The sequence below is a fragment of the Belonocnema kinseyi genome, chromosome 5 (genome assembly GCF_010883055.1).
Source record: "Belonocnema kinseyi isolate 2016_QV_RU_SX_M_011 chromosome 5, B_treatae_v1, whole genome shotgun sequence".
In the NCBI taxonomy this organism is placed as follows: domain Eukaryota; kingdom Metazoa; phylum Arthropoda; class Insecta; order Hymenoptera; family Cynipidae; genus Belonocnema; species Belonocnema kinseyi.
The window spans coordinates 4,438,479-4,460,781 of NC_046661.1; the positions used below are offsets into that span (position 1 = coordinate 4,438,479).

Consider the following 22,303-nt stretch of genomic DNA (forward strand, 5'->3'; position numbering starts at 1 on the left):
AATCCTATCATTTAGGATAGCTGTGAATATCTTACAAAACGTGTTCAGACAAGTTATTGGCCTGTAGTTCTTCGGGTCAGCTAAGTTGCCTATTTTCGGCAGGAATATTGTGCGTTCTTCCACCAACCACTCCGGAATTGGTTCTTCCGACTTCAAATATGAGCTGAAAATACGGGTTAAATGCTGATGGGTTAAAGGAAACGTTTTCTACCCGAAAGTCTTGATACCACCGGGTCCCGGAGCGGATTAGTTCTTCATCCCTCGTGATACTTTTTTCACCTCGGTAGTGATGGGTGGGCATTCTTCATTAGGTGTTATGAGGGCATCACACAGCTCCTTGAAGCTATTTATGTTATCTGAATCTTCTTCCAGTCTACGCTGCACTGCGTAGACGTCTCTCCAAAATACTTCGCCCTCCTCTGGTTTGGGCGGGTGGTCGACAGTAACTGGAGGGTCTTGGAAGAGTCGAGATGGGTCAGAGAGAAGCTGTTGTTTTTCTCTGACTCACCTCTCTCTCCGCTCTACACTTCTCTTAGCGTCAGATAGTATCCGTATTCTCTTAACAATATGCTGTCTGATCGTCAGCAGCTTTGACTTGTTAAGTGTGTGATAACGGGTCCGGAGTTCGCGCGCGAACTTTCGAACCTTGGGGGTCAAATGTTCGTCTTGATGCCAGATTTCACCCCGTTTTCAGATTTTTTGATTTCTTCGACTACAAGCTGAGATATGCGAATTCTAAAATGGTGCGTTTTCGAAAATAGCCCATATTGATGCCACAAGATTTTTTGTCTGACAATCGCCGATTTTCACGAAAATTGCACAAAATAATCTTCAAACGTTCCTAAACAAAACACCAAAATACCTGAAAGGTATTTGGGCCTCGTTCCGCAGATATGAATTTAGTAGTACGGTGGTGCCGCGTAATGGACTTATTGTCACCTGTTCTTGAAAACAAACACTGAAATTGGAAGTTAATGCACACGTAATTATATGTTTCGTCTCTTAGGTTTGTAGTTTAATGCTTTTCAGGTTTTCACTCTTTTTGGATAATTTTGTCAATTTAAAAGATTACAGATTTCCTTTTCCGGAGTTTAATTAGTTTAAAATAAAATGTACACCCTTTTTTAAAATGACAGTTTTCAAATATATCTATAACTACTTCAACATGAGAAGAAAATCATCTGATGAAACAAATATATGAAAATTCTCAAGAGATTTGATGAAGAACAATGCAACGATACTCTTTATATTTACAACACAGTCACGAACGAGTTTTTTCAGCTTTTAGTATTTTCATGCAGTTTTCCTGTCAAGCAAATCATGGAACTAGCATAAATTGAGGCTCCGGATACAAAAAGGAGATACAGAATAATTTTGCTGGAGTGGGGAAGCCCCTGAGCACTTGAAAATTAAGTCTCGAATTTTAATTTTTAATATACATATCCAGAAGGAAAATTTAATGCCGCATCTTTTTCTCCTCGTAAAAAAAGTAGTAGCTTTTTTATTTTTTCAATTATTTACGAAAAACTAATTTTTTCTCGGAATAAAATATTTTGAATTTTTTCACTTTAACTCGCTTATTTAGTATAAAAAGTGTTTTTCAATGTATAAATTTATATTTTGGTGTTAAAGATAATAATTATATAACAACTCTCCGTATAAAAAAAATAATTAAACAGATTTTTCAAGGAAATAATGTCTTCCAATTTATAAGATTCAAGTTTCGTTTTTCTCTAAACGATTTTTATTTCACCAAAATGTTTCTAATGTAAAAATTTAATTTAATTTAGTTCTGCTTCTTTATTCATAATTTGTCCTTTCTATATATACAATTATTTACAACTATTCACGTAAAGTCTTATATCTAGTTCCTTATCTCTATTTCCTGTGTTAGCGCAATTCAGGACTTATTAGAAAACGATTGAGCGAGCGAACGAATGTGAGAGTGCAAGCGAAAGAGAGAGAGAGAGAGAGAGAGAGGGAGAGAGCATGAGAACGCAAACTCATCTTAGTCTACTTAATTTTTACATTATCATCACTTACAATCTTTACGCTTCTAATCTAAGCGACTTCCGTTTCCTTTTACTTTCACTTTTTATATACCTCCATTTGCCTTTTTTTCACATCCATTCTTTCATTATTTCTCATGCGTTCCTGTATCATCCTCCAACTCCTTCATCCATTTTTCTCCTAATTCATCCTCCCCTAGAATCTTAACCACATTCTCTTGTCAGCTTCCTTTTCCTTCCATTGCTCTCCCACATCCTTCCCATTCATGCTCCATGTTTCCTCCTCCCATTCAAAAATTCCACACTTTCTGTTCTCTTCTTTTTTCCAATAAATCCCCTCCCTTACCTCGTTTCCCAATCTAAAGCTTGTTATTTTGGTCCACCTTCTCTCTCCCCATCCCTTTTCTAAATACTTTGGTACTTCTTCCTTTTTTATCATCTTATACCATTTATTGTATTTAGTTCCTCAGTCATCCCCCATCTTTCTATTAATTGTCTTTCCCTCTCCCTTTTTTCCAATTCTTCATAGTTTACTCCAGTCCCGTCTTCTATTTCTGTATCATTAAAAAACTCCCAGCTTTCTTCTCTCCCACAGCTTCGTCTCAAATTTTCATGCCCTCTTTCCCGCTCTAATACTCAACATATTCCTTTGCGCTTCTTCTCTCACCGTATATCCTAGCGTCTTCCAGTCTGCCCCTAGTGTCCACCTTATATACGTTTCTTATAAACTCTCAGTATCTTTACTTTCTTTCAATCCCCATATCTCTGCTCCATAACCTAATACCAGCCATACCAGCTTATCAAATAACCACATTCTCCTTCGCCAATTTTTTTACCCTTCTTTTTACTATTCTCCATATCTGTTTAATTACCCCTGCTGCTTTTTTTATCCTTTCTCTTATATGAACTGTATGATCTCCATTCGTTTGCAAGTTATATCCCAAATATTTAAACTTTTTTACTTCTAACTTTATTCCCTTCCATCTCCCTGGCCTTTAAGTCCACGAACATTGCTATCATTGCCCCTTTTTATCCTCTCATTTACTAGATAGTTCAAAACATATATGTTGTCCATCACTCCATTCTTTTTCTATACCCTGTCTGATTCGGTAACTCCATCTTTTTTTCTTCAACTTCTATCTTCAATCTCTCGGACAAATCAGTTACATATACTTCATACAGTGTTGGCATCAGCGTCACCCCCTATAATCTTTAACCTCCTCTCCTTTGCCTTTCTTTACTATTGGTATAACTACAACTTCTTTCCATAACTCTGGCCACCCCTCTCCCCTCCATACTCTATTACACATTATCCATGCCCATTCCTCTAGTACGTCCCCTCCATATTTCCATACTTAATTTGGAATCTCATCTATACCAGGTGCCTTTCCATCCTTCATTATTACTAAAACCTTAACTATTTCTTCCCTTTTTATGTCCTCCTGTTCATCTCTTTCTTTACCATATTTTCCTCCCTTTATAACTTTTCTCTCTGCGCTTCCTAGCCAATCCAAAAAATATTTCTTTTATCCTACAATTTCAATATCTTGGTTTACTCTTTTTCTTTTTTTTTCTTTCTCTATTTACTACCTTCCATACCACTTCTTCTGGCCTAGCTTTCTCCGCCTCTTCCTTAAACCTTTATTCTCTTCCTCTTTCTTTTGATTACACAAATCAGTATACTCTCTCTTTTTTTACATTCTTCCCCATTACTTTTTTCTTTTCTCCACTTTCTTAATTCCTTTCTGACCTCCATTTTCTCTCTTTCCAGTCCTCATCCCACCCACTTCTATTCCTCCTTTTACTAACTTCATTTTTGTTTGTGCACTCTAATTCTCTTTTTATTTCTCCTATCATTTTTCCCATCTCCTCGTCCACATTTCCCTCTCCCATTTTGATATTTCTGACCTTTTCTCTAAAATGTTCTTTTCCTTTTCTTGACCATTCCCCTTTTCCTACACTTTTTACATTTGCTTTCCTTTCATTCATATTGCTATTGCTTTATGTTCTCTTTAATGTCACTAATAAGGGTAAGTGATTCGAATCAATATAATCACCTACCTCTAGTTTCTTAACCTTCCTCTCTCTTCTCCCCATTCCCTTCGTCTTCTGTCTCCTATTCTCGCATTGAAATTCCCACCTATTATCTGCCTAGTCTCTTCTTTATTTTCTTCAATCATTTCTTTCATCTCCTCTGCTTTCTCCTGCATATCACCGTTCACATAAACCCTTACTACCTTCCACTTCTCTCCTCCCATCATTACCTCTTCTACTATTAATCCTTCTTTGTGTTCTTTTCTGTTTTTCTTGTATTTTCCTGTTATAAATTCATTCCTTATTTCTATCACCATTCCCTCCATTGATCTGCCCTTTTTATTCTTCCTTTTTGCATTTTGAAATAGCCATTTGTAACCTCTTGGTAACCTTTTCCGTACTCTTTTCCATCTCCCATGTTTTTCTTCCATTTTTTCTTTTTTCTTTCGCTATTTTCCTTAACTTATACTGCATCTTCCTTTCTATCCATGCAAAATCATCTTCTATTCTTTCCGAGCTTGCATATAACATCATCTTCTTTGTTATAACTTCCCTCTTATGTTCCCATTTCTTTAGTCTTCCAGTACCATTCTCTCCCCTATTCGCTCTTCCCTTCCTGCACTTCTCACTTCCTCTATCTTTACCTTTGCATCAATCCCTTATAGTACTTCTTTCACTCCTTTCTTCAGCTCCTTCCCCTCTAATTTTATACCCTTTATCGCTATGTTTCTTTTTCTTTCTTCCCTCTCTTTCCTTTATATTCTTTGTTCTATTTTTCTCAGCCTTTCCTTCTCTTGATTCCCAATCTCACCCTACCAAAATCCCGTTTCGAGCTTTCTAGTTTCTTTATCGCAGCTTTCATCTCCTCTACCTTTTTATTATTATCTTCATGCTTCTCCTCTAGTTTTTGTTCCAATGACTGCATCCTCTTTTCTAACTTTTCCCTGACTTCTTCCCACTTTTTTTTCTTTCTTAAAATCAGCTAATTCCTGCCTAATTTCTTTCTCTTATTCCTCTCCCATTTTCTTCTGTTTTTCTTCATAAATCTCCATTACCTCTATCATTACTTCGCGAATTTCATTTAGTCTTTTCGCATTCATCGGAACTTCACTTTCTTTCTTTTCCGCTTCCTTTATCCCCCTTACTATTATCATTCTTCTCTACCAAATTCTGCTTTCCCGGGGGCGATCTACACATTTTTTGACAATTCACGCTCGCACCGATATCTTCCTTCTCTTCACTGCTCCCCCTTTCCCCTCTCTTTCTTTTGATAAAAGTCTCCATTGATTCTAAGCTTTTGCTTTTAATCTCTCCTTTTCGATAGTTTTCTTATACTTCTGCCTTTCCTTCCTTTCTTTGATCTCTTTTTTCGGCGAACTGAACACTTCCTGCTCTAAATCTGTTTCTTTCACGGAGATACTCGCTCCGCTAGCCATAAATCCAATTCAAACTCTCCCGCCTTCTATGCTTCTTGGCCTCTATCTACCGTCGTGGTATGGTACCTGTCTCGCCTCTCTTTGTCGCTACCCAACCCTGCTACTACGAACTCGATCAACCCAGTCCTTCCATCCTGTCACAAATCTCCAAACAACCTAACTTCAACTTCCACAAAAATCTTTCTCAATCCTCACAAATATTTACCTCCCCTTTTCAATCTCACAATCCCTCAATTACTCCCTTACATCCACACCCTTCTACACACTTCCACAATCTACTCACCTCAGATTTCATGAATATAAATTTTAAAAATACTATTCATGCTGCTACAAATTTTGGTATTTCGAAACGTTTTTTTTTAAAGAATTTCTAACAATATTTTATAAAATCGCACTCTTATTTTCAATCAAATAATTATTTTCCTCCATGATTCACATTTTTCCATACACAATCATAATGTATCTATATAATAGTATCATCATTATCATTACTGCGATACTTAGAAATATATTTTAATTTTTTTTTCAAAATATTTTTCATGTATATTAAGCAAGAAATAGTTGATTAATTTATTATTACATACCGCATTTCTGTTACATTTAAGAACATTTTCTTTCCTACAAACTGTTATGCTTCTTCCGTTTTCTACAATTTGTAGGTTTCAAATTATTTTCCATTTTGTAATGGAAAAACTTCACTATATGTTTACCATAGAATCTTGTATGGCTATTAGGATCATTTAATCGAACAACTTTTATATATCACTAATATTTTAACGATGTGCTCTGCTTATCGGAACAGACTTAACTGAACAGATGCATTTCATTTTTGGTATAGAAACAACCCAAAAGCCTATGTAGGTATATTTACAAATAGAGGTCAGACGAAGGACACGCAGAATACAAAAAAATGTAGAGGTTCTTTATTTTTAGGACTTTTATGAATTTTACATTTCTAGAAATGGCAACATTTGTATGTTTTCATCAGAGAAAAAGAAATATTTCTCAGAAAAAATTATTAACAATTTTTTTAATCAACATTTTGAACTTTCGCTCAAGTCGTCCGTACTAGGACATGATAATGCAAATTTGTGATCAGTTTTATTGCAAAATATTAAAAACTTCCCATTTCGTTTAAAGTTAAGTTGAAAAAATTCAAAATATTTTAATCAGAGAAAAAAAAGTTTATTATAAATAATTCGAAAAATAAAAAAGCTACAACTTTTTTTATGAGAAGAAAAAGATGTGGCATTAAATTTTCCTTGTGGATATATATCTTAAAAATTAAAATTCGAGACTTTATTTTCAAGTGCTCAGGGCCCTCGCACACTCCAGCAAAATAATTCTATATCTCCTTTTTGCATCCGAAGCCTCAATTTTGGATTTCACATTGCTTATGAGTCTTCCACAAGTAACTTTATTAGTAAATAATATATATTTATTAGTAACATATTACGCTTTCTTCATATTTTCATTTGAATTAAATCTAAAATTTTCAAATACAATTCATTATTACTCTCAAGTATAGATTACTGACACGCAAAATCATTTATTACCTTGAAAGTGAACTTTAAACATGAACTTTTTCGATACAAGATAGAAATCAAACTACTAGAGAACTTATTTTCATTACTGAGTACTTTGAACTGCACAAACTTTAAACACAGCATCTTTTAAATTGACAACATTATCCCAAAAACAGTGAAAATCTGAAAAGCACTCAGCTTTACCAAGATAGTCTGAGCGGCCTGAGCCGCTGATTCTCACCCAACGAAAGTACTGAAGAATAATCTTATCGCCAATTCTCCTTGTCCTGAAATCACTATCATCTCTCAGAAAGTGTCTGCTTTTCGCAGTTGGTCTCAATGTCGCTTTCTCATCTTGGTCTATAGCTGGTTCATGTAGCGGTTGAGAAAGCGCTCCACGCACATATCCAGTTTTGAAGACGTAGGCACGTTGATTTCAAAATGACTGGTACAAAACGTGCTGAAGCTCTAGGTGTTTCGGGCACCACAGAGTGAGCATATGCGCTATAAAGCTTCTGTGAGCGGGGACAATGCTGGTATCTTAGCAGTCTAGCAATTCATCCTTGAGTTGATTCGTCCACTCAATGTGGGCGTTTTGTCGGTTCGTCGTCGTGTTTTCATCTAAATTATTTTCAGCACCCCAAACTATAGGTAGATCGGCACTTTTGGCCGACTCTTTGTCGGGTGCTCTGCGCGTTCGATCGTTTTGAACCGCATTTACAACTTTTTGGTGGTTTGATGGTATCATTGTTGTTCCCACTAGCAGCTAGGAAAAGGGTTCGTCCATTCTCGCAGAGCCTCGCATGCAAGGATAGGGCTGCTGACTCTGGTAGATCGCCCGGTATCTCAGAGTCACCGTTTAAGACACCTCACCCAGGTGCGGTTCTACTGGGAATTATAAACCGCTCGTCTTGGAGTCATCAAAATTCGACTCAAGATATGAATAGTCAAGTCATAGAAGTCATAGAAACTTGTTTTGGACTTCTGCATGTCTGGATTGGGGGCAATTAAAGTCGAAACCAAGTCGAAAAAATTTTAACCGGTTACCTCACCAACCAAAATAATAACCATAAAAAATACGATAAAAGTATGTTAAACCTGAAACCCTTTTTTGTTCTTGTGCTGAGATATTTTGAATATTTGAATTATAGATTCTGACTGACAACATTAGTCAACAAATTCTGTACACGAAGCACCTGGAACCTGAGTCGCATCATCGAATAGAAAGTGCGAGTATGTATAGGCAAATTATTAATACTAAAGATCCTTTCACTACATTTGGTAAAAAAAATAATCTTTAAAAACTAGGTATGCATTTAAATATAATTCAACATTTTTTTGAAATTTCAGATATTCTCAAAGTGGTAGCAACACTAATTCGACAATCAAAACGAACCGAGCAGCTGCACGAAGTGAAGAAACTCTTTCTCTCCGATATGACCTTACTTTGTAACAATAATAGAGAAAATCGACGTACGGTCTTGCAGATGTCAGTTTGGCAAGAGTGGTTGATAGCTATGGCTTATATTCATCCCAAGAACGCAGAAGAGCAGAAAATATCTGACATGGTTTACTCCTTGTTCAGAATGCTGCTGCATCACGCCATCAAATACGAGTACGGAGGCTGGCGTGTTTGGGTCGATACTTTGGCCATTGTTCATTCAAAAGTAAGATAAATTATTTAAAGGGTCCGCGCTATAAACTTGGTAACTGGCATTTTTTTCGAAGTTGATTTTTTTTGTATTTTCTTAAACATTTTTCATATGCACTTAATATCGCGCGAACCAAGCGGCAAAATTCCTTTTATTTATTTTTTTTTTTATGAATTTTCGAAAATCGAGGTTTGGTCTCTAGAGCATATGAATCCACGCTACAATTTCTGAAATTTCAGTTAATAGGTTTAAACCCCGATCCCTTCATTTATATTATTTTATGCTATCAGTAGGTACTTGGGTAAAGTCCATTACAGCAGCTTAAAAATTGACTTCATTACATCGACACAAATTTATTTAGCTTTTGCCTAGTTACTTTAATAGAAAATTCAAAATTTGCAGCATCCTAGAAAGAACAGAAATTTTTTTTTCAATTAAAAGTTAGGGATTGTGTAACAATTTATAAATCTTCCTTTTTCGCCGCAAATTCGGTATAGCACCTTTAAAAATTAAATTAATTACAACGGTGCACAATTTCGTAGCTTCTACATAGTTAATTTAATAGAAAACTAAAAATTTACAGTATTCTAGAAAGAACAGTGGTTTTTCAGAAACTTTTAAAATAAGTGTTGGGTTATAATTTGATATTTTCCTATTTTGCCACAAATTTAATACAGCACCTTCAAAATTAACTTGATCACATCCATGCAAATAGTTATAGCTTTTTCATGGTTACTTCAATATATCAAGGGCTTACAGCGAGAGGATATTTGGTCCCAAATACTCATTTACCAGATGTCTCATTTCCACCACCACACCGTCTCACTCAGCACGGACAAAGTCTGTCTCACTTATACAGCTGCGTAGAAGTTCATCATTCTATGTAGGAAGAACAGAGAATTTCTTAGAATCTTTTAAAGTTAGGGGTTGGGTTATGATTGAAAAATTTTCTGTCTTTGCTGCAAATGCACTCAAACACCTTTAAAATTGACTTTGTGACATCAATAACCCTCAGAGGCTAGACTATCCAAATTATCCTTACAGGATAGGCTTGGTTTGGTAGACCCAATCGATTTTTAATCACTGATAACAGGATCTCCAAGATTCGAATCTGCAAATTAAAGTTTCCTAAGTTGATTAGTTTTTGAGATATTGAAAAAATATATAGAGGCACTTTTCGAAAATACAGCCATTTCTTGGATTGCAACTGGGTCTGACAGACCAATCTATCCTGTGAGGGATAAAAGTTGCTGTATCATCTGCATATTAACTTTCATCTGAAATTCGAAATCTACAGCCTCTTAGCTATAACAGGGAATTTTATGAACAATTTTTGAGGTAGAACTTTTTATAAAAATTTAAAGTTAAGTGTCGTGTATAAATTTGAAATTTTTCTATACTTGAGGCAAATTCATCACAGCACTTTAAAAATTGACATTAATATATCGATGCAAATTTTTCTAGCTTCTGCATATTTTTTCTATCGTTATTTTATGTTCTTTTCAGTAACTTTCTAAACCTCATTTATACAATGTAAATAATGCCTTATATTTTTTTATTCGATTTTTTCATTGATTCTGATTCTTTGACATCCTGCGAACATTTAAAGGCGAAAATTTACATGATCGATCAGGTTTTTTTTTTTAAAACAGTCAATTGCTGGATTAAACTAAATGGAATTTCAAACATTTTGCTTCAAACAAAAACAAATTTTATTATGGCTGCACGCCATTTTACTGTGATTTATAATTTAATTTCAAATAATATACAAATAATAAATGTTTAAAAAATTTTTTTGCATTCCCTACGGAAATAAATCTCTGAGTTTTCTTTAGCAAAATAGCTTGGCCCATTTGAGTCTATAAACAAAGTCGATTTAAAACAAAATATTCTCGGAGATAGTTTGAGAGATTTGGGTCCTTTTCAAGATCCTTTTAGTGGTCGTTTTAAGAGTGGTGCGACGGTAATATAATGTTCCTTTTGTATTCGTCACGTACTGGGCGGGCAGAGTTATTTACAGTAGTTGGTCGTGGCTAATCCGCTCTCCCTTTTTAAATTTCTCTTCAAATTATTAACACTTTTTTTTAATTGATGAATTTTCTCATTATACTTATTTATAATTATAACTTATATACTGATATACAATTTTCTAGTTGAATTCAAAATGTTGTCTTTTTTGGCGTATCTCATTCCATTTACGAGAAAAGTTCTATTAATTCCAATTTTAAACATTAAAAAAAAGTTAGATATCTGAAGTCATTGAAACTCGTAGATTCCGAATTATTATGTTTTAGGCTGTTAACTATGAAATTTAAAAAAACGTACTTCTAAATTTTAATCCGAAAGCTTAAAAGAGGACCCTTGAGTGTCGGCTACTCTATTGAGATAGCCTCTCTGCTTGTTATTTATGATCGTATTCTTATTTCAATTTCGGAAAGGATATTTTAAAGCCTTCAGACCATTTAAACGAGCTTCCTGGACCTTTAAAAATATCTACCTGAGTGCCTGCGGAGAATTTCTCTGAGCATCTTTGACCTGAAGAATTTTTAGTATATACTCAAAGATTCTTTTCGGTAGGGTTTCAAATCAATTGAATCGAAAACTTGACTTTCTTTAAAAAGTACCAAATAGTTTATTTTAATTTTCTTCTTGAAATGTTCGTGAAATGAGGAGAAAACATATTCAGTAAAAAAACTAAATAAAGATAATATTTAGAAAAATTTTCTACATTTTTTTTAGTGAAAATTGTGTACTTCAGTTGTATAGCATCAGTGCTACGACGCTACTTGGTGACCCAGAAAGTTTCTATTTCAGGTTAAGTTACGTTCAGTCTCCAAACCAAGAAAGTCGCTAAGTGGCGAGTAGCCCTGTTTTTTATACTACTTACTTCAGAGTTGAAGTTAACCACAAAGGTCGCATTCTTTTTAAACAGGCGTGATTGAATTTGAATATTTTTAATAATGTCACCATTCCTTAGTTATTTATAATAATCCTACTATATTTACATATATTTAGGTTTCCTATGAAGAATTTAAACTTCAATTTGCTCAAATGTACGAACATTACGAACGGCAAAGATCTGACAATATCACTGACCCAGAATTAAGACAGCAACGGCCAATCAGCACGATTTCAGGGTGGGACCAACACCATTCTGTTACTAATGGATACATCAGACCCACACCATGGACCAATCAACAACAGGTGGAAATTCAACACGTAAATAGAAAATGCCACGTTATTCTTTTAGAAGTCTTGTTCTACATTCTCTTTCTCATATTCTCTTTTGTTTGCCAGGAATTTGAAACACCCGAGAGTAACGATCGACTCGAGGAATCCTGCAGCTGTGACTTAAATTCGATCGACAATACCGAGAGCGAGGGGAGTCCCGCAATCGTCAAATCCCGAAGTGAAACTGTTGTTACTCAGCAGTCTAGCGAAGCAGTCTCTTTAGATTCGAGACTAAGCGACAAACCTGAAACTCCAACAACGGCTCTCGAAAATCATGTCGAAACTTCAAGTATATTAGAAAATCGTAACGAGGTCATTTCTCCAGCTACAATGCAAGAGGTGAGTGAAGATTTTCTGAGCGAGTTCTTCAGTGAAGGACAGAAAGTTGAAAATTCGAGTCCCGATTCGACTGTTCATGAGGCTTCGACAAAAGAGGAAAAAAGGTTCAGCCAAGCACAGAAAACTGATGTTTCTTCCACAACGAAAGAGACCAAAGATGCGATTTCCGTCTCCCCTTTCGAAGATGCTAAAGATGAAGCGAAAAAAGAAGTGGAAGACCAACAGAAGGTGAAGGAAGACGTGGAGGAAGAAGTGAAAGAAAATGAAAATGAAGAAGTGAAGGGAAAGAAACTTGAAGAAGTAAAAGGAAAGAAGGAAACAAATGAGACTAAAACGGAAGACATAGAACAACAGGAAGGGGAGAATGAACCGGTAGAAAAGCATGAAGAATCAAAAGAAGTGAAAAAAGTTCATGAAACAGATAAAGTAATGGAAAAGGAAAAATCAAACGAAAAGGACGAGGTAAAGGAAATAGAAGAGATAAAAAAAGAAGTCGAAAAAGCAAAAGAGGAGTCGGACACAACGAAAGAAGAAAAATTAGTCAGCGATGAGCCTAACTCCGCGGGAGAGTCGGAAGAAGATCCTAAACTCGAATCTAGTACCGAAGAAACAGTAAAACTCGGGGAAATAACCGAAGGTCAAGTTACAGTTGCAAAAGACGACCAACTCATGATGGAAGTCGAACACCTCAGGGGAAAAAGTAAAGAAGATGAGTTTACCGAAAAAAGTCTCAATTGCTCAACTAGCCTAGTAACGAGCGCCGATACCTCTGAAGTAGAAATTGAAAAATCAGAAATATTAGAGAATAGTGCCATAACTATGGAGGAGAGTGTAGTCAAAGCTGAAAGTGCTGTTATTATTGGTAGCGAAGAGTGTTCCGCAGGAAAGGTAAATGCTGAGTCAACCGAGCCGTCCAATATTTCTACTAGCTTAAGTGATAAAACGGACCTTCCGGTGAAGACTAGCGTCGAAGAAGTGGATAGTGTTTATAATAATAGCGATGTTCAAAGTTTTGTAGATAATGTGACGCAAGTGCCAAGTTTTATGCAGCAAATCCCAACAATAACAACGGTCTGTGATGATACTAAAAGTTTAAAAAATGGTGTGCCTCAAATCGTAAGTTCCAATGTTGTTGCAAGAGATAATCCATTACCAAATAACTCAAATTCACCAGATATGGGGAACGTGAGAAGAAGGACGAGTTTGCCGAGTGTAGAAGTTCCCGAAGAAAAAATGGCAGAAACTGTAGGTGGTGTACTTCCCCCCCCTGGGCCCCAAATACAAAACTCCTCGCCCCAAAAACGACCAAGGAGTGCCTCGACTTCTACTCAAGTCGACCCGAATCACTTTGGTTAGTATCTTTTTTTTCAAACTGATGACCGTTGATAAATTGCAGAGTGGCGTGAAACAATGTAACTTTTGGATTTTCCATTATTTTTTATGCTGTCAAAAGTTATTTTTTGATTTATCAAGAAAATTCAAAAAGGTGATATGATAATCTTCTAGGGCATTTAGAAATCAAACCTTCTCTTCTCTTGCCATTTTTTCATATCGTCCGTTAATTGGCTTAAAAGATTCATTTTCGTGTGTTTTTTGGAATTTTGTCATTAGATAAATTGTTCGACTTTTTAAATACTATGAATAACCGTACTGAGGATTCTTGAATTATGAAAAAATGGTCTCAAAAATATTCGAAAAGCGCTCACTTTTTGAATTTGTATCCAGAATGGCTGGCTAAAAAATTTGACCTTTAGTTTAGGACACTAAAGAGTATACCAGAGGGCAATCTAATAGATTAATTTTTTCCAAAGTTATCGTGTTTACAGACAGACATACCGACATACAGACAGATATACAGACATGCAGACAGAAACATTCCTAAAAACCTGTTTTTTGGATTAAGCGAGTCTCAAAACGTGGACATTGGACAAAAACTGGGGGGGGGGGGGTGTTAAATTTTACACATGTCGAATACCTTCTCTGATAAGAATGTAAAACAACCACTTATAAACATTCTTTTGCTCTACCCTCGGTGAAAAAGTGTTATCTATTTATTTTGACTTATCTTGTTTTGTGTGTCTAAAAATTGAATTTTTGTATTTTCAATCCTTTTTTTTATAAATGAAAGAAAAACTACGCGTCATATAAAAAAAGTGATTAATAACAGGTTTGCAGATATTTTTTGGGTGCAAAATGTTTGTCTTATCATTTTTTTTCAAACTTGCATAGATTGACCGCAAAATGCAATTTTTGATGTTTAATTAGTTTTCGTGCGGTCAATATTGGAATTTTTCGAAAAAATTCAAAAAGTTGATGTGATAATCTTGTAAGGCTATTGAAAAGTAACATTGCTCTTTTCAAATACTATGAACAACTGTACACCGAATTTTTGAATCATGAAAAAATGTGTACTCAAAAATATTAAAAATGGGTTCACTTTTAGTGTTTTTATCCAAATTGTCTGACTAACGAACTTGACATTTAGCTTAGGACACTAAAAGTGTGTACCAAAAGCCAATCTAATAGATTAATTTTTTCAAAAGTTATCGTGCTCACAGAAAGAGAGACATAATGACAGACATAACGACAGACAAATAGACATAAAGATAGACACATGCGTAAAAACCTGTTTTTCGGATTCAGGGGGACTCAAAACGTGGCACTTTTGATAAAAACTAGGGATGTCAAATTTTATACAAATCTTATAACTTCTCTAATGAGAATATAAAAATGACTTATTTGTCACGAATAATTTTTTGATAGTTCTGTTTTTAGTTTAAATCTTAAAAAAATAGCATCAAAAATCTGAAAAATTAAATTTTTGCATTTTTCATTATTTTGTATGCTTTCAAAATTAGAATTTTTGATTTTTCAAGAAAATTAAAAAAGTTTTTATGATAAACTCATAGGGCATTCAAAAAGCAACATTTTTTTTCTCTTGACTTTTTTTCTTATCGCGCGTTATTTGGCTTAAGATGTTCATTACAGTGTGTTTTTTGGAATTTTGTAAATGATATAACTCTGGTAATTTTTGATTTTTTGAAAAAAGTTATTAGGATAAATTGTTCGACATTTGAGTACTACGAATAACCGTACAGAGAATATTTAAATTTTGAAAAAAGTGCCCTCAAATATTTTCAAAATCTGCCCACTTTTTCAATTTTTATCCAAAATGGCCGGATAACGAACTTGACCTTTAGTTTAGGAGAATAAACGAGTGTGCCAAAGGGCAATCTGATAGATTAATTTTTTAAAAAGTTATCGTGTTCACAGACAGACATACAGCCAGATAAATTCGTAAAAACCTGTTTTCGGATTCAGGGGACCTCAAAACGTGGATATTTGAGAAATACTGGAGGGGTCAAATTTTACACAAATCTAATATCTTCTTTGATGAGAATGTAAAAATGATCAATATACTACGAAAACGACAAATTTTCAACAAAATAATTGAATCATCAATTTAAACAATTTTATTTGTAACAACAAAATGAAATACTTCCTTTGGCAATTAAAAAATGAATTATTTTCATAAAAAATGATATTGAATTTTCAACACAATAGTTACATTTTCAACCAGTGATATGAATCGCTTTGACAAAGGGCCTTTTCAGGTTGTACAACAAATCATAGCCTAGATATAGAAAGATATAAAATAGTTGTGAAAATTTGTCTAAAAAATAAGTTGATAAAAATTTCTACCTAAATTTCTATTAGCAAATGTCCAAATGGGTAAACTTTAATATGGAGCACGGAGTGACAAGTCAATTTTTGTGATTCCAGGATCGTAAAAATGGTACCTTTTTTCTTCTTTCTGTTCTCAGTTAGTAAAAAACATGTCTCTAAGGACCATAATATATGAGAATAATGAAGTGTGTCATTTTGCAATTATGAAAAATTAAACGACGTATGGAGAAAGTGGTTGTACGATTAAGTTGAGTCTTTAGTAATGTGGCACAAATTAATGGTTGTAACAGAATTTTTGTTGGAAAATGTGTACTTAATTATTAACTCAGTTGTTTGTTCAATTAGTTATTGCTAATTATATAATATCGAACAATTATTAGTATTATTAATAAGATTTAATTATGTACTACGCAATCCTTCGATGTGATTTATTATTTGCGATATAAATAATTTCCTTAAAAATTATCTGTTTCCGGTTCGTTTCAAGACCTAATATTTTGATATTCTCAAAGTCAAAATGATGATGCTTCATATGAGAATGATACACTAGTACTAGTGGTAAGCTCCCATCATCATGTCTGCAATTATATTTGTGTTCGTTCATTCTGGTATCAACATTTCTTTCGAATTGGCCAATGTAGACACATATACAACCTTTGCAATTAACATCATATATTGCGTGTGTTTTTAAACCTTTTTCAAAGATTTTTTTCCGTTATTGAAACACGTCAATATATCATGGTCAGATCGTATTACGACTTTAAACCCCAGTTTTTCAAGACTTATTTACACATTATGACCGTACATTGCTGTTAATGATTAGATCAAAAGTTTATTATTATCAATGTCATAATTTTGACTTTAAGAATATCAATATATTAGGTGTTGAAACTAACCAGAAACAGAGACTTTTTAGGGAAATATCCATATCGTGAATAATTCGATAATATAAAATATACAAAATATAAAAAATATCTATATAAAATAGATCCATATTAAATCTTCGGTGAAAAAAAAAGAACTGACAGCGAAGGACTGAGTAGTATATGCTTAAATCTTTTTACATTCTTATTCATGAGAGTGTAATCTAATCATCCAATTTCTCGATCTCTGGTTTTTAACGGATCTTTACGTTTCGGCAGTCACAGAATCTGGAAATCATAAAATTGTATCGGTGTCTGTATGTCTGTATGTATGGTTACCTGAATGTTGTAGCCACGCTAATTTTTGAAGGATTTGTCCAATCAAGTCAGCTATTGATACACTTCTTAAGGTTCCCAAAATGAAGGTTGAGTTCGTTAATCAGATATTTCAAACCAAAATTAAAAAATTTAGAGCATTTTCAAAATGGTTTGAAGACTTGCACATTATCCAAATAAAATTTTCTATTCCGATAAAAATTAGAAAAGTTATATGATTTTGAAAATTTTGAAAATGTTCAGAAAAATAGAAACAAATATTTTTCTAAAAGATTAGGAAATTTCATTTAAATTTATCACAAGATATCAAATATATATATTTCGAAACTATTATCGTGAAATTTCCTAATTACACAAAAGTTCCAAAAGTTGGATCATTTTCAAAAATATGCAATTATGGTTTTTAAGAGTTCCATAAGTTTAAAAGGTCTAAAAAATATTCAATAGGTGCCCACTTTTTGAATTTGTGTCTAAGATGGCTGGCTAACGAACTTGACCTTTAGTTTAGGACACTAAAGGAGTGTACCAAAGGGCAATCTAATAGATAAATTTTTTCAAAAAATTATCGTGTTCACAGACAGACATAGAGACATACAGACAGGCATACAGGCATAAAGACAGACATACCGACATACAGGCAGACATATATACGGACATACAGGTAGACAAACAGACAGACATACAAACACATTCGTAAACACCTGTTTTTCGGATTCAGGGTGTCTCAAAACGTGGTCATTTGACAAAAAATGGGGAGAGGGGTCAAAATTTTACAAAAATTTAATAACTTCTCTGATGAGAATGTAAAAAATTTCAGTTTCAATTTATAGCTGTAATTCTTCAGAAGTTGAAATCACAGTTTTCGATTTAATTTATAGTATTTACGATATTTGAAAAAATAGCAGTGTACGCATTAAACGTACGAAAATGAGCGCCAAGCGCTAAAAATGATGCATTTATCAAGAAAGTACGTCAATTTTTTGTGAAGTTGTAGATATGAATTTTCAACTAACATAATGAATCTTGTTATTGGAGAGTTAAATTTGCAAATAAAATTAAATTTCCAACCAAGAAATAACGATTTCTGAACGCAGCAATAAATTCTACAATCAAAGAAATCCATTTTCTACCAAATTGAGATCGGGAAAAACCGAAAGTGGAAGGGTTACATTTTCAATCAGAAAATTAATTTCTAAGTTCAACTAACTAGTTGAATTTCTAATTAAAAAAGAATACTTGTCAACGAAAAATTTAATAATTAATATTTCTACAAAAAAATAATTATATTTTAAAAGACAGTTAAATTCTACCAAAGCGGCGAACTTTCAACAAAACAGTTGAATCATCTCCTAAGACAAGTTTATTATTAAATAAAGAAAGTCGAATTTTCATACAATAATTGAAGTTTTTACCAAAGAGATAAACCTTCTACCAAAGTAGAGAAATTTTCATGAACGCGTGAAAAATTCCGAAAAAAGAACTTCCCGACCATGACAAATCATTAAAAAATATTTGAAATTAAAATTCTTGAAATTATAAAATTTTCAATAATCTAAAATTCCCGAATTTGAAAATTCCCTATCATAGAACCATCCTGAATCAAAATGGCGGACATTATAAAATATCTGACACTGTGAAATTTCTAACCCCAGGAAAATTGTGAACTATCAACTTTCCGAATCTAAAGAATGAAGCAATTGTTAAATAATCAAAACGAAGAACCATGTCAGGCCTCGAGTGAGCAACAGAAACAATTGTCGAGAATATAAAGTTCCAGTATATGCGGCACTTCCCATGACAATTGACTCGATTTCCCTAGGAGCATTTAGAGGAGCCATGAAAGACACCTCTCTGAAAGGTGACCTTGTTAGTTGTCACACGATTTTTTCCAGATGAGATAGTAAATCTGTTTTTCCAAAGCGGCATCAATCTCTCTATGCACCTAAGTATTTTTTTGGACAGGAAATTAAAAGTCAATTTATTTCATATTTGATATACTTGTTCACTTATCAATGAATATTGCATTTATCGCATTTTTATATCTCAGAAATATTATGCAAAAGTTTCAGGCATATCACAACACAATTAAGTTGAACACCAGCTGAAGGAACTGCAGGTGGACGGCTGCAAAAAAAGTTGTCCCTCGGTCGGGCCTCTCATTGTGCACCGTATTTGCTTGGTCCCAAAATACGGTCACTGACAATGAGTTGAATGGCAGAATAATAATAAGTTAATAAATCTATAGCTGTTCTCTGGGTTAAACCTGTAGCTGGTGTAAGGACTTCTTTACTTCAAGTCAGGAAACTTTGAAGCCTCTGAGCGAGTTCTAAAAATATTTTGTTTTGAAAATAAAAAATATGCATACATTTATTTGCCTACGAGAACGACTTGGCTAACAAGCCCGTTAAAGGGCCTATGACAAAGCCACCGAACAAGTCCTCGGGTTGCGGATAGAGGGTCCCTGTACCCAGGGTTTCTACTGAATATGGTTACAAAAATAAATAGGCAGTCGCGGACAATTGTCCAGGGGTGGTCCCGAAGGAATGAACCCCCAAGTGGAGGTGTGAAAACCGTGCCAAAAGCTGAATGGCACCTGGGTGAGGTATCTAGAACGGTGACTCTGGGATACCGGGCGACCTCTCCGAGTACGCAGTCTTATCCTTGCATGCGGGGCTCTACAAGGATGGACGAACCCCTTTCCCTAGCTTCTCGTGGGAACAACAATGACAACACCAAACATAGTTGTAGTAAGTGCGGTTCAAAACAACAGAATGCGCAGGGCTCCCGACAATGGGTCGGCCAACAATGCCGACCAATCTAGAGCTGAGGGAGTCAATGAAAATGGATTCAATGCGATGGATCGGCGGGATTTCGCGACCTTTGGGTGGACGGAGCGACTGAATCACGACTTGGTAGAGTGCTACGATGCGAGTGTGACCCCTGAACGGGGTTACATGGCACGGCTGCATGCTCTGCGATGCGAGAATCACCCGGAGCTATGGCACTTTTCGCAACAACGTCTGCGAAACCATGCTGAACTACTCAGTATAAGGGGCTATGTAAGTGGAACGCCTACTCTACCTCAGCTAGAACAAGCCGGCAACAGAGAAAGAAAGTCGACACTAAGACCAACCGCGGGCAGGCATCCAATAGATGAAGAGCGATGCTTTACGACCCGGAGAAACATCGACACCAAGGTTTCTCTCGAGCCTAAAGATCTGGCTGAAATGGATGACGAGCTTCGTGAACATTCTTCCGGAGAATCCGACCTCTAGGCTATCAATTATTGTGTGTATAATGCAGCGAGAGCTTTGGCCGATGCAAACCGTAAAACAAAACCAACGGTTGATCATAAGACCAAAAGACGAATGCATCAACTTGCCATAAAGATAGGCTGGGCAAGACAGTACGCGTCCCGCATTCAGTGTGTGATTGACTACATCACATCTGACAGGAATTTTACCGCCCAGGCTCGAAAGTTTGCGCGCGAACTCCGGACCCGTTATCACACACTTAACACGTCAAAGCTGCTGACCATCAGGCAGCATATTGTTAAGAGAATACGGATACTATCTGACGCTAAGAGAAGTCTAGAGCGGAGGGAGAGGTGGTTCAGAGAAAATCAACAGTTTCTCTCTGACCCATCTCGACTCTTTCAAGACCCTCCAGTTGCTGTCGAACACCCACCCAAACCAGAGGAGGTCGAAGTATTTTGAAGAGAAGTCTACGAAGTTCAGCATAGACTGGACGAAGACTCAGAAAATATAAATCGCTTCAAGGAGTTATGTGTTGCCCTCATAACACCTGATAAAGAATGCCCACCCATCACTACCGAGGAGGTGAAAGAAGTATTAAGAGGGATGAAGAACTATTCCGCATCGGGACTAGATTGTATCAAAACCTTCTTGTGGAAGAAGTTTTCTTCAACCCATCAGCATTTGGCCCGTATTTTCACCTCATATTTGAAGTCGGGAGATCTGATTCCAGAGTGGTTGGTGGAAGGGCGCACAATACTCCTGCCGAAAATAGGCAACTTAGCTGACCCGAAGAATCACAGGCCAACAACTTGTCTGAACACACTTTATAAGATATTCACAGCTATCCTAAATGATAGGATTGTTCGGGCAATTGAACCTGTGTGGCAAGAAATGTATGAACAGCACATAGAGTTGAAAATGGAAGAGACCCTCTTCTTAAAATGGTCAGGAATCACGAAGAAGTGGGCAAAGGAGCATTTCTGTACAAAGCAGCGGAGGAGGCTGCTGAAACACTCGGACTTGACTTCAGTATTAGGGTTGAGCAAAATGCATCAAATCTAATCTATCTCGAGTACTCACTCCTGAAAGCCCGGATTAAGAAAGCACAAAAGAAAAACTTTCATGAACAGCTCCTCGATAAGAGGATGCACGGTATCTTCCACAGAAATGTGAAGGATCAGTCAATGTCTTGTCGCCCGGATTGAAGTCTGGTACAGAGGGTTTCATTTTTGCATGCCCAGACGGTGTCATTTCCACTTTAAAATACCGTCGCTACATTTTGAGCCAAGACATTCCCGATGATAGCTGCAGGGCGTGCCAAGCACACCCCGACCATTTAGCTCACATACTATCTATTTGTCCAACGCACGCGGGAACGACCTACATTCAAAGGCACAATGCGGCACTAAGAGTGCTTTATTACCATCTCTGTCACTCCTACGGCATTCCCCCTAATATCGCTCCTCTACATGCTCCTAGGGAAATTGAGTCAATTGTCAAGAATGGGAAGTGCCGCATATACTGGAACTTTATATTCTCGACAATTGTTACTGTTGCTCACTCGAGGCCTGAAATGGTTCTTCTTGACTTCGAGAAGCGAACCATGTTCGTTATCGAATTTTCGGCACTAGCTGATAAAAACATCATAGCCAAGGAGAATGAAAAGAAAGAGAGGTATCGAGACCTTATAAGGGAGTTGCAACGATTGTACCCGGAATATTCTGTTAGACTGATCGTCCTTATCATCGGCGCTCTTGGAGGTGCCAAGCTTTCACTTGCTAATGGCCTAAAAAGCATCCCTGCGTGTCAAAAATATGCTAGAACACTTGCAGGAAAAATGCAGAAGGCGGTTGTGCTTGGGTCACTCCGTGTTCTTAGGGTGCACGAGGCTTTTGCTGGATCGTCGTATTGATTCCTTTACAGACTGTAACCA

At 35.6% G+C, this 22,303-nt stretch overlaps 1 protein-coding gene across 1 annotated transcript in view; it reads left to right on the forward strand.

The window, feature by feature from the left end:
* Window positions 1-22,303, forward strand: part of LOC117172865 (neurobeachin-like) — an 825,867-nt gene that overhangs the window by 639,750 nt on the left and 163,814 nt on the right. The window contains exons 17-20 of the mRNA XM_033361129.1: window positions 8,157-8,238; window positions 8,356-8,672; window positions 11,673-11,876; window positions 11,955-13,578. Of these exons, the coding sequence (XP_033217020.1) occupies window positions 8,157-8,238; window positions 8,356-8,672; window positions 11,673-11,876; window positions 11,955-13,578 (2,227 nt within the window). The remainder of the gene's footprint in view (window positions 1-8,156; window positions 8,239-8,355; window positions 8,673-11,672; window positions 11,877-11,954; window positions 13,579-22,303) is intronic.